The following is an 11790-nucleotide window of genomic DNA, read 5'->3' as shown; positions in this document are numbered from 1 at the left end:
CTAGACCCTGGAGCAGCAGTGAGGCCACTTTCAGAGAGAGAAAGCCCCCACCCCCCAGACATCAGCTGCTGCACTGGGAGAGAATGAAGCTCTGTGTGAGGCCACCGGCTGAGCTCCTCCTGCTGCCCCAGCCCCCTGGGACAAAGTACACACATAGGGCATTATGGGTGACTCTGGGGAACCCCAGCGGGACAGTGGCATGCATCCTCCAGCTCCCACCCATGGAAGCCCATCCCCCTTGGGGCTGTGGCAGGTGGGGATGACAGTCACCCCAGCTAGCGCGAGTTCACACAGAATGTCCACTGTGCATGAGGATGTAGTCAAAATCCAGATGACCCCAGGGAGAGAACATGGTGTCAGGAGGCAGCTGCACAAGGAGAAAGGTGCCCAGAAAGGGAGGCTTCTGCCCAGAAACCCTGGGAGCTCACCTCCACAAACATCTTCAGACCTCTCATTTCCCCTGCCTGCCAGCTGCAGCCCCTGACATACTTGGAGTACACATGGAGGCAGAGGCAGGTTTTGGAAGTCAGGACACAAGGCCTACACCCTGCTGTTCTCCCACAGGTGTCTGGACAGAGTGAAGACGGCCGGACGACGCCTTCAGAACCAGGTCCTCCCCGGTCATGGTCCCGCAGTTGCCACAGGGGGCCCAGGGAGGACCAGCGTTTGACTCAGAGGCCTTGTCTTGTGGGGGGGCTTGGGGAATGCATGGCCTAGGCCTCACATCGGGCTGAGCTCTTATCTGGGGAGGGCCTGGGGCCTGTTCTAGCATGTGGGAGGGCTACACACATTGGGCCCTCTCCACTCCGACTGATCCCTTGCTGTCCCCCATGGCTGGTTTCAAGGGCTTGTGTGGACATTGAGGGCTTCTGTCCTAAACACAAGCTGAACCCCAATCCTTCCTCTAACAGTCACCCTGACACGAACCCAAACCCTAATCCTCTGGGGACAGAAAGGCTTCTGTCCTGAGCACAAGTCCTTAATGCCAATGCTACCCTAACCCGGCACAACATGGGCCGTGCCTGGTTTGCTCACCCCTGGATGCCCCGTAAGGGGGCTCCGAGGTCCTCTGGACAAAGAGGGCTGCTGACCTTCCCACAAGCTCGGGACTCAGCCCCAGGACACTTGGGGCTGACTTGGCCCCTCCCAGCACCAGTGGAAGGCATCCCACAGGAATGCTAGAGGTTAGCACGAGTAAGTGGTCCCCTACCACCCACGCTCCCTTCTCCTCTGGAGCCTGCTTGAGGCCCCTCCTCACCCTCAGGACAAAGAGTGGAGTCAGCACATCCAGATCTGCTGTGAGCAGGAGGGCCTTGCAGGTGGGGTGGGGCTGGTCTCTGGGGAAGAGATAGGTCCCCCAGTCTCTGAACCCAGAAAACCTGGAGCAGACCGCTGTCCGGCCTTGCCACTGACAGCGTGCACGTGCGGGACAGCCTGAACCTCACGTCTCCCTTCAGGGGGGCAGGACCTGACCGTCCATGGGGGAGGCAGGGCCCGTGGGAAGGTGCCGACAGGTGGGCGCACTGGAGGCCTGGCCTTCCCCTGAGATGAGGCAGGACTTGCCCTGCGGGAATCGGCTGGAGAACAGCCTTCTGCCAACGGTCAGCGCTGCCCCAGCTCCCGGCCGCGTCCTCCCCTCGGGCCACCCCCGGACTGGGGAAACAGGAACACTTCTTTTTTAGCCCCAAGATGAATACGACCAGACGCTTTGAGCGGGCACTTGCCACAGGCCACCGGGCACGTGACGAGAACTGTAGTAACGTCTCCCTGGAATGAAGAACGGGGCTGGGGGCTCTTCTCCTACAGTCCCCTCTGCCTCAGCGCTCTCTCTTCTTGGTCACTGCCAGGACCCTCTGGTCCCTGGCTCTCACACCAGGGGGCAGTCCCAGACTGTGGGTCCTGGGTTGGTGCCCAACCTGAGGCTCCCTGTCCCATCGACCCCCCTGCTGCCACCAGTGTTCAATAGGGCCAGGCAGTCTGGCCTGCGCACCCCTCACTTCTCCCCACCCAGACTAAGAGCCGCGCCTTAAGTGGAACCTTTTTCCTAACCCAAACCCAAACCCTAACTCTAACCTTATCTACAGCACTAACCCTAACCTGATCCCTAATACCTGAGCTCACAATCCTAAATTCTGACCCTAATCCTGTACCCTATCCCTCCCCCTCTCCCGCCACAGTGCAGCTTGGCTCCTGGTAGGTTTCAGTTCTCTGCAGGCCAGTTCCAGGAAATGACCCCAGTCTCTCCCTCAGTTCTCAGAGGTGGCCTGAGGAGGGCTCTGCCTCCCCAAACCCAGTCTGTCAGTCCTGATGCTTCTCCCCAAGGGGCTCCAGGGTACTTTCCTGCATGGTCTCAGGACACTGGGATGCAGTGTGGGCCCCTCAGCGTCCTGGACAGGGCTGCTTGACCCCCCCTGGAGATGGAGTGAGGGACACCTGGCTCAGAGCTCCTGATGGGGCCCAGGGACCCTCTAAATGCGCGAGAATGCTCTCTCACGGGAGTCATGCCCACACTACTGAGGTCTCATATCCCCACCCCCACCTTCCTGTGTTCATGTCCCAGGGCCAGCAGCAGGGTCCCCAGTCCTGGGGGGGTGGCGGAAGGGGAAACAGAGAGGCTGCCTTATTCCTGATGTAATTTTGACAGAAGCCAAGGAAAAGGTCCATGAGACACAAACTCAGAGCACACAGCAACAAGGCAGAGAGGGTCTCCCTGAGGGCCCTCCTGGCACAGGGCCAGAGGACCCTTCAAGCCCTAGCCCCCAGCGGTTCCCCACCCAGAGGGACGGAACACGGTGGGAAGTGGGGTCTGTCAGCCTCATCTGTGAAAGGCTGTGTCACCCCAGACCGTCATGTCCCCCTGGCCTGGTTGCCACAGCGTCCCCTGGGAAGGCTGGCGGGAGGCTGGCAGGAGCATCAAGCAATAAGGGGTCCTTGAATGTACCCCCAGACAGGTGGATCCCAGAACAACCAACTCTTCTTGGACAAGTTTATCCTCATGGAGGGCCCTAGAGGAGGGGCATCAGTGACCCAACACAGAGATTCAGTGTGACATCGTCCTAGTTTAGCTTGTTTATTTGTGTAGCATCTCTTATCTTCAGTTAGTGACTTTCTGGCTCAGAAAAGGTGTCGCTTGCCCCTGGGATGTTCTCCCAGTGTCCCAGGCTCACACTCAGGCACCTCAGTGAGGGCTTCACGTGGGCTCAGCTCATTGGGAAGGGGTCCCGCTGGCCGTGCCGCAACACGGCAATCCTTCTGGTGGTACATCAGCATGTATGCGGTTCTGGGGAAACCAGGAGAAACAAGTGGGGCAAGGAAGAGGGTGGGGTCATGAGCATTTGGTCAAATGGCTGGGGCATGTTGGGAGCCGGCAGGACAGTGGTCTCGACCCAGGGGTCCTTAGCGAACCTCTTGCCCCAAACAGGGGATTCCTGTGCCTGCAGGTGCAGTGTTGGCTCAGAGGATGACCTGGGCTGGGCAGACCCTCTGCTCGCCCCCCAGGGGTGAACCAGGTGACCAATCTGGTCCTGCCCCCAGGCACCCTTCACTTGGTCTTAAGTCGGGACCCCCACTATGCACTCTCTACCAAGGAGCACATGGATGCTGGTCTCTGGCTGCTCAGCCCCACCCCCAAGAGTCCCAGGAACACAGGTTGGACCTACCTGCTCTCAGCAGGGTGTGTGGTGAGCTGAAACAAAGGAGGAGGAGGGGCTGGAGAAGAATGCTCTGCTGAGGGGTCAGGCACCTCCTCTCCCAGATGCAGGCCATGTGGGGACACTTGCAGGGATATAAGAAGGGCAGGATGGCCCTTACTTGGGTCACACAGGGTTTGGCACGGTCTTCTCATACTTCAGGGGGCTTCTCTTGGGATCCCCAGGAGAAGAATAGCTGAGTGTAATGGGGACCTGCACTGCAGTGCTCAAGATCCCCACTAGGAATGTGGGGTCCTATTCCCTCTCTGGAGAATGTTCAAGGAGTCAGGGTCCCCCAACAACCTATGCAGATACACCTTGGGCTGTGGGGTGAGGGCACCCAGAAAGGACCAGTGTTGGCTCCTCCTTAGCGCTGGTGGGGCTGCGTAGCTCCCAGTGCTGTGTGTCAGAGTCAGGAGCATAGTAGCCAGCGAGCATGGCATGCACTGGCTCACAGGAAGCAAGGCAGGCTCAGGCTCATAGGACTCACTAAATGGGCAGTGCCACTTTCACCCAGGCATAATGTGGGGAAGGGAGTGGATAGGGCACACACACTCGTCAGTGAGCACAGGGCTGCCCGTGTGCACCCAGCTCACTGGCTGCTCCGTCCCTGGCACAGGCCGCACCCGGAGACTCCGCACCTGCAGGGACACTCCCCAGTCTTCCCAGGCCGTGTCCTCCAGCACCTGGATGCCCTCAGCTCCCAGTTCAACAGATTCTCCCTCCCCTGCCCCTACCTGGTGGGCTCACTCTGAGCCTGGAGGGTCTGCAGGTCTGTCTGAGTCTGAGGAAACTGGGTGGGTGCCTTGCACACTGAGACCCCTTAATTCCCAACATCTGCATGCAATGTCTACCTACACCCACAAGGCACCCTCAATGTGGGGTGAATTTGGGAATAAACCCCCTCCACAGGAGGAACTCAGAGTCCGTTGGGCTTGCCCGACACCGCACAGCCAGCTGAGGGCACAGCTGGGATTGAGCACCCGGGCCCAAGAGCTTCAGGCCGTTGTGTACCACACAGCACCTCGTGGCCATGCTGGGGGATGCCCTGGAAGGGATATTTGTATAGTTGGCCTGTGCCAGCATTGCTGCCTGAACAGCTTAGGCCAGCACAGCCGGTGTGGGGCACAGTGCGCGCTTACCTCCACACTGTGATCTGAAAACCTGTACCAGCGATGGTCCTTGGAAGGCTTTATGTCCGCCACGTAATGCCCTCCTGTGACATCCCCGAAATGGTGACAGACGGCAAAGAGGTCATAGAACTTCTTGTCCTGGAGAGAGAGCCACAAGCTCTAAGCCCCAAGCCTGTGAGTTGGTGGGAGGCTAAGGGACACCGCTGCCTTCATCCTCCACCAACAGGCCCCTCCTCTGCCTGCCCTGCACCCAGAAGCACAGTTCCTGCTTCAGGCCCCTCAGGTGACAGATCACAGGTTGTCCCTGGGGATGAGCAGAGGGTGGGAAAGAGAGAGAAAAAGAGTGGGATATTTCAGGTTTGCTGCTTTGCCTCCACATCTGTGATAAGCACTTCAGTCTGGAGACACTACAAACAGAGAAGAGATCAGCTCATTGAAGCGACAGTCCTGTCTGGGACTTCCTACTCCTCATCGCATGGAACGTCAGCTGCGCCCAGCCTCCTGAGAGAGAGCCTCTTCTGCTCATAGAGCGCACACAATCTCTCCTGCTGTGTCCACTGCACATTCCCACCTCACCTCTGAATGCCGAAACTGGCTCTTGAGAGTCGGAACATGTAACTCAAATGACAAGGGGTGGAAACCTGCCAAGAAGTAGCCCCATACGTGATGCCGATGTCAGAGACCAGGACTTCAAAGACCTGTCATGCACATGTAAATGTGTAAGAGCATGAGGCTCTGGGGGGCTGATTAGGGGGCATGTCAGCAAGGACAGGGAAACCTGGACCGAGAACAAATGAAGTTCTGAGAAATATCATATGTGAGACTGAATCCACGGGACGGATCTAAGAGCACATCAGACAGAGCAACAGAAAGCACCAGTGACTCACAGCTCAGTCCACGGTATCCAGATGGGAGGGAGTGAGAGAGAATGGAAGAGAGAGGGAGAGAGAGAAAGAGAGAGAGAGAGAGAGAGATCGCTAGACGAGGGTCAGACACCTATGGGACAATTACAAACATGAGAAATTCCTGAAAGGCCGACCAGAAGCGGGAGCTCAAGGCCAACCCACACTGCAGCCCCCAGGAAATTCAAGACAAGCCCACTCTGGTTACATTATGATCCCGCTGCTGAACCCCAGAGAGAAGGAAACAGAACACTAAGAGAGTGGGATAGAGGGGACAGTGCAGCCCGGGAGCTACTGCAGCCTTTTCATCAGAGGAAAGATGACCAACAACGATGGAAAGAGCCCCAGACCCCAACTGAGGTTCCCGCTGAGCCTGCACCTCACTCAGAGGGACCAGAGCCTCTTCTCTGGAGCTCGGCCCTCCCTGACCTGTAGGGCTGGGTCATGTGGGGCCAGAGGCCACCAGTGAGCAGGTGGGTCACAAGAGACCCCAGCTCAGCCAGGTCAGCCCTTGTGCTCCGTGTGTAGCCTTCAGGCATGTTGGTGCAGTTTAGGGACACCCTGCCCCTCCCCTCTCTGCTGTCCCTGAGCCTGGGCTGGGGGAGTGATCCTCCTCAGCGCCGCACTGGGTTTTCCACAATCAGATTGAAAATGTGCTCCCCATCCATCCCTCATGGCTGCTGAGGGAGAGGAGTCCCCAAGGACAGGGGCTGCCGGGCCGGCTCCCGCGCTTGAACTGGGCCAGGGCCCTGGTCAGGAGGCAGCCCGGCAGTGCAGGCATGTGCAGTCCCAAGTCCCCACTTACTTGAAATGGCAGGCTCAGCATGTCCGGCACAGCTACGGGGTCCCACTGCTTCCTGAGGCGACCCTGGTGGAAGGTGCACCTCTGCAGGAAGATGACCAGCACGCGGGGCAGGCTCCGCAGGCAGAGTGTCTGCACAGTCAGCACAGTGCTCCTCAGCACAGCCGCTCGCAGACGCCCTACTGCTCTGGCTCCTCCAGCCCCCTGCCACTGGGGCCAGGTTCCCTGAGTGCCTGCAGCCCCTACCCAGTGTCCTCAGCCTGCCTGGCAGGGTCCCCGCAGCTGCCTCTCCCTGGGAAGGGTGGGAATGGAGGATCGCTAGCCCTGGGTACAGACCAGGGTGCAAAGAGGGTCCCCAGGGCTTGCTTCCTTGAGGGGCATCTTCAGGAACCCCAGCCCCCAGGACAGCCACCATGAACGTGCAGAAAGGCAGGGGGCTCCCTGGATGCCTCCCCCTCGGGCTCCAGAGTCCCTGAGAACTCGGGGGCTGCTCTCCAACCTGACACTGGCTGTGACACCCTCGTGTCTCTTCTGGGGGGACCCTAGTACTGCTCTGTGTCTGTGTTCAGTGGGGATCTGCAGACATGTTTGGTCAGTGTGTGCAGGGCGCCGAGGCCGCTGCCTGAGGCATGAGGGTACCGACCTCTAGTACCCCTCCTTCGCAGCCCCTGGTCCCCGGCCAAGTTCAGGTAGCCATGGGGCCAGGCAGAGCAAGGGTCCAGGATGCACTGCCAGCTGCTGCCCCTTTAGAGGGGACACCCAGGAATGAGCCTGAGCTGCCCTATCACAGGGCTCTGCCAGCTTCCAGCAGGGCCTGCCCCAGCCCTGACTGCTCCCTCTGGGGTCCGGGTCAGACACTGCAGGCACCCGGGCGCCCCTGCTGCAGCTGTGAGTCGGACAGGCTGGGTCCTGCTCTGACTGGGACCGGCCGCACTCACCGAGCAGGAGTCCTCTTTGTGGTCACACTGCTCACAGAAGTACTGGTTGTCCCCAGTGAACCACTCCTCCTGGAACAGTCCCTCCACAGCCTTGTCCTGGGGACCAGAGGGCAGCTCCAGCAGGGGGAGGAGCCCATGAGGCCCCTGGGCAGAAGCCAAAGGCTCAGCTGAGGCTACTCATGGGGTGCCACAGCAGGGCCCGTGTCTCCTCATGTGACCTCTGCCTGTGGAAGCAGGGGCACCAGGCTGGGACACCTGGGAGAAGCATTGTCCCGGGAGGTGGGGTGTGTGAGACAGGGCAGGAGTAGCGGGGTGACCCTCACCAGGGAACAGGGTGTGCCCGAGGGTCCCTGTGGGACAGGCACCACCAGGAAGAGCCGGGCTTCCTCCAGCCCCGTCTTGGTCTCACAGCCCTGGCACTGGGTGACTTGCTCCAGGGTCATCTGAAAGAGCTGAGAGGGAGCGTCCACTGATTGTGGGCAGCAGGACACTGTGGCCACAATGTGGGTGCAGGGCCACAGGGAGGGGGCACTCTCCCCACATTCCTGAGGGTTTTCTGACGCTCACCCAACCTCGGGCCCTGCCCACTGGTCTGCCCACTCCCATGTTCTGAGCCTGCAGCCCCACTATACATCCCATGGGAACAGGGCACAGGAGACCAAATCTGAGGGTCTCTGTGTCCTGGCCCCCATCCCTGTGACACCAGCTCATTCCTTCCTTTCCCAAGTGCCCCCACGAGGCCCTTGTCCACCTCTGAGGGACCTCCTCTCCTGGCCTTAAGCAATGTCCTCTGCCCACCTGGAGGTGGACTCTGAGCCCTTGTCCCTTCTCTATCTCCCTCAGGGCTTCCCTCAAGGCCTGCCTTCCAGGTCCCTCTCCAGGCAGGGCCACTGGCTATGTCCTAGGAGTTGCTGGGCTGGCTGGTGGGCTCACAAACCCTCTTTGTGCCTACTGTCCTGGGATAACTGGCACCCCAACTCTGCCCAGAGCGCCTAGTGCTGCAGCAGCCCCATTTCACGCCTGTCATCTGATCTGTTCCAGACTTTCGTCCCCACCATTCCACCAACAGGTGAGACCACCTGCCCTCCTCACAGGTGGATCCACTGCAGCTCCCTAACACTCAGAGGGTTTTTTCTACCTGTCTGTCCTCTAGGAAGTGACCCAGCATCCTCATCCTGTTTCTCAGCTGGAAAAGCAGGGGCCCTGGGTGCTCATGGTTGTGAGCGGAAGGGATGGGAGGGAGCCCCTGAAGCCTACCCCACTCCGAGCCCCCACACCTGCCCCAGCTTCTTCTCCTCAGCAGCCATCCTGGTCAACAGCATGTGGAAGAAGGACAGGGCATCCTCCTGGGAGTGCACTGCCAGACAGGGACAGGGATAGTATAGGACAGGGTCCTGGCTGAGACCCTGCCCCGCCCCGACCCCTGATCCTCTGCCTCTCCACTGCCCCAGTCTCCCCAGGGTGGCCTCCCCAGCAAGGTGCAGGTGGGAATGCTGGGCACAGACAGGCAGTGCTGGAGCTAGTGGTGAGAAGGGCAGCCCGGGCAGGGACCAGGGGCTGTGGGGAGCAGCCCCAGCTCTGGGGTGCCTGTCCCGCCCAGTCAGCTCTCACCATCCCTGAGCCCTAGGCAGCGGGTGATGGCGGTGGTGGACACAGGTCCCTGGTCCTCCTGCAGGGCCTCAAAGAGCCTGCGCAGCTGTGTGATGAGGCTGGACTCTCCCTGGTCCTCGCATCTGCAGGGGTCCAGAGAGAAAACAAGGCCAGGCTCTGCTGAGAGTCCCTGCAGGGCGGCCACCAGCCAGGCCTGTCTCCTCAGACCCTGCGGGGCTACTTCCACCCTCTGCCTCTGTGGGACCAGGCCACCCAGCTGCAGTCAGCCAGGGACTGCTCCTGGCCTCTTCTAGGCAGGGGGTGGGGGAGAGTGCAGGCCCTGGGGTCTCAGAGCAGAGCTGGAGGACCCTGCAAGGGAGGAGGAGCCCTCTCTACTGCCACTCACCTGGTGGCCCTGCTGGGAGTTGAGGTTTGAAGGAGCCAGACCCAAGTGACCTGTCCCTCTCAGCTAGAGGTCCAGCCTACCTGGTGGCACAGACTCATCCCCATAGTCCTAAACCTGCCCCCTTCAGAGCTGGAGAGAGCACTGGTACCTAGAGGCAGCAGCAGCACTCAGCTCCATCCTCACTCCCTGCCTGGAGGAGTCAGTGCCCACTCACAGCGCCCCTGCAGGACTGGGTGATGCGGCCCCTGGCGGTTCCCCAGACTCTCACTCTAGGGAGTAGAATGCCCTGCCTGGTGGTTTCAACCTGCTGACCGTGGGCTTAGCAGCAGCACAACAGATAAGCACTAGGGCACAGGGCTTCTGGGGTCTGCTCTGGGGGGGCCCTGAAGCCGATATGCCAGGTGATGTTTGAGGACCAGGGGTCCTGCAGCCCCCCACCCCTCAGAGCCCGTTTGCCTGTCCCTCCTCTCCCCTCCCCGAGGCTGCCCCACCTGCGGACAGCGTCCCGGAGCTCCTGCGTGAAGAAGAAACACTGCAGGATGCTGTTCAGGTAGCAAGTGGCACCCTGGTTGATGAGACCTGCGTACCCTGCAGAGAGGACCACGGGGTGGGGTCAGCTGCAGGCTCAGGCAGATGAGGTCGGTCAAGGGCCAGCCTGGTGATGGGGGCTGGGGCAGGAGGGAGGGCTAGGGTCACCCCATGGCCCCTCTAGCTGCTGAACCCCAGTCTAGACTGGTCCCTTGGTCGGGAGACTCACCTGGGTGCTGGTCTGGGATCTTGTGGTGACCTTTACCCTGACCTTTCTGCCCAGTCTTCTTTTGTCTGCCTGCCCCCTGGTGTTCCCCTGAGAGGTACTTCCAAGAGCCTGACTGTCCCTTCTTCTCATGGTGCTGGTGGAAGGCGCAGAAGCAGTGCCACTTCATGAGTCCCAGGAAGGGCAGCCTTTGTGCTTGTAGTTCAGAGCTTGGTGATGCTCCCGGTGGGCCGCAGGATGAACTGGAAGCTGGCCTCAGAGTATCTGTTGGAGCTGGCCTCTGCCTATCCTAAAGTCCCTTCCTGCAAGGGCAGCCTGCTTTTCCTTTCCTGGAATGGGAGGGACCTGCAGTCCCAGAGGTCTGGCTCCTCCCTGGGCCCCAGCAGTCAAGCTGGGAGTGGACCAGCCTGTGAGAGCCAGCCCCCACCGCCCCGCCCCCACCAGCTTACTAGGAGGAAGAGGGTCAGGGGGCAGCACATCCTGTGTCAAGGCAGTGCCTCCAGCCCATCCTGGGGCAGAGAACAGGGGTGCCTTACTGGCTTCTCTGCCTCCTTCTGATCCCCATATGGGCAGCCCACAAGTCCGCGCTGCCCAGGGAGACCCCTTAGAGGGGACCTTTTGCAAGTCCTGCCTTCTCTCCTATGACGTTTTTGGTGCAGTGGGGGCCAGGTACAGCCCTTCTGCCCCTCTCCTGGCTGCCCAGCGCCACCTTCCGGGCACAGGCAGGGACGGCCTGAAGGCTCCTCTAAGCAGAGGCGGGGCCCCAGCTGACTGGCAGCAGGCAGGGCCAGGCCACCCAGATGCTCTCTCTGGTGAAAGGTTCACTTGGGTCTCTGGTCCACGTTCTGCTCAGCATTCGGCTTTGCTCCCGCCGGCCTGGGGGCGTTGGGACTCCATCCTGAGAGGAGTCTTTGCAGGACAGATGTGCCTTCCACACCACCCCAGGAGCCTCTTCTCCAGGACGCCTCACCAACAGGAAGCCTATTTCAGGAGTCCTCCTGGTCCACGCCCTTTATTTCTGTCTGAGAAACCCTTGCCCACCCAAAGCCGAGAAGAGTCTCTCCTAGAACGCTGACGTCCACCGTCCGGTAAGGGGGTGCGTGGTGTGAGGGAGGGTGAAGATCATGTCACCCGGCAGGCCCCGCCCTGCACATCTGGTGGTTCCGTCCCAAGAGAGCAAGATCCCCTGGGCGCATGAAGGCACACTTGCTGTGTTTCTGAGACTCGGCTGTGGCAGGGTGGGCACCCAGAGCCCGCATCGTCTGGTCACCTATGTCAGCTCACAGAGACCAGGTGGATGCTGCGTGTTCTTCTCACAGTCATGGGAAAGGAGACTGAAGACCAGGGCTGTGCTGGAAATTCCCGAGGGTGGGCTGGGCCAGCTCCCATCAGGACCTGCTCTGCCAGGGACCTGCCTGACCTGGGGCCAGAGGGCAAGATTTGATCACGGGGTAAATAAATGGGGTTTTCCCCCCTTTTTAAACAGTTTTATTGTCTGGGGTCTTAAAGGCTTGAAGGTAAACAAGCGGCAAGACTAGAGGATAGACACTGGTACAGAGAGGAACTGGAAACACAG

The 11790-nt window shown here is 60.2% G+C and overlaps 1 protein-coding gene across 1 annotated transcript; it reads right to left on the bottom strand.

Annotated features, from left to right (window-relative positions):
• Positions 1-3056: 3056 nt before the first annotated feature.
• Positions 3057-11179, bottom strand: LOC142423855 (ubiquitin carboxyl-terminal hydrolase 12-like). Its single transcript, XM_075528974.1, has 10 exons — positions 10218-11179; positions 9952-10048; positions 9076-9197; positions 8742-8821; positions 7788-7916; positions 7465-7560; positions 6530-6658; positions 4832-4960; positions 3660-3685; positions 3057-3280 (listed from the first exon to the last, which is right to left on the bottom strand). The coding sequence occupies exons 1-10, from the start codon at positions 10381-10383 to the stop codon at positions 3115-3117; spliced, it is 1140 nt and encodes a 379-aa protein (XP_075385089.1). The 5' UTR covers positions 10384-11179; the 3' UTR covers positions 3057-3114.
• Positions 11180-11790: the final 611 nt, after the last annotated feature.

The sequence above is a fragment of the Tenrec ecaudatus genome, chromosome 13, assembly GCF_050624435.1.
Source record: "Tenrec ecaudatus isolate mTenEca1 chromosome 13, mTenEca1.hap1, whole genome shotgun sequence".
NCBI classification, from domain to species: Eukaryota; Metazoa; Chordata; class Mammalia; order Afrosoricida; family Tenrecidae; genus Tenrec; species Tenrec ecaudatus.
The sequence above is the reverse complement of the archived record's forward strand: the minus strand, read 5'-3'. Positions and strand labels throughout refer to the sequence as shown.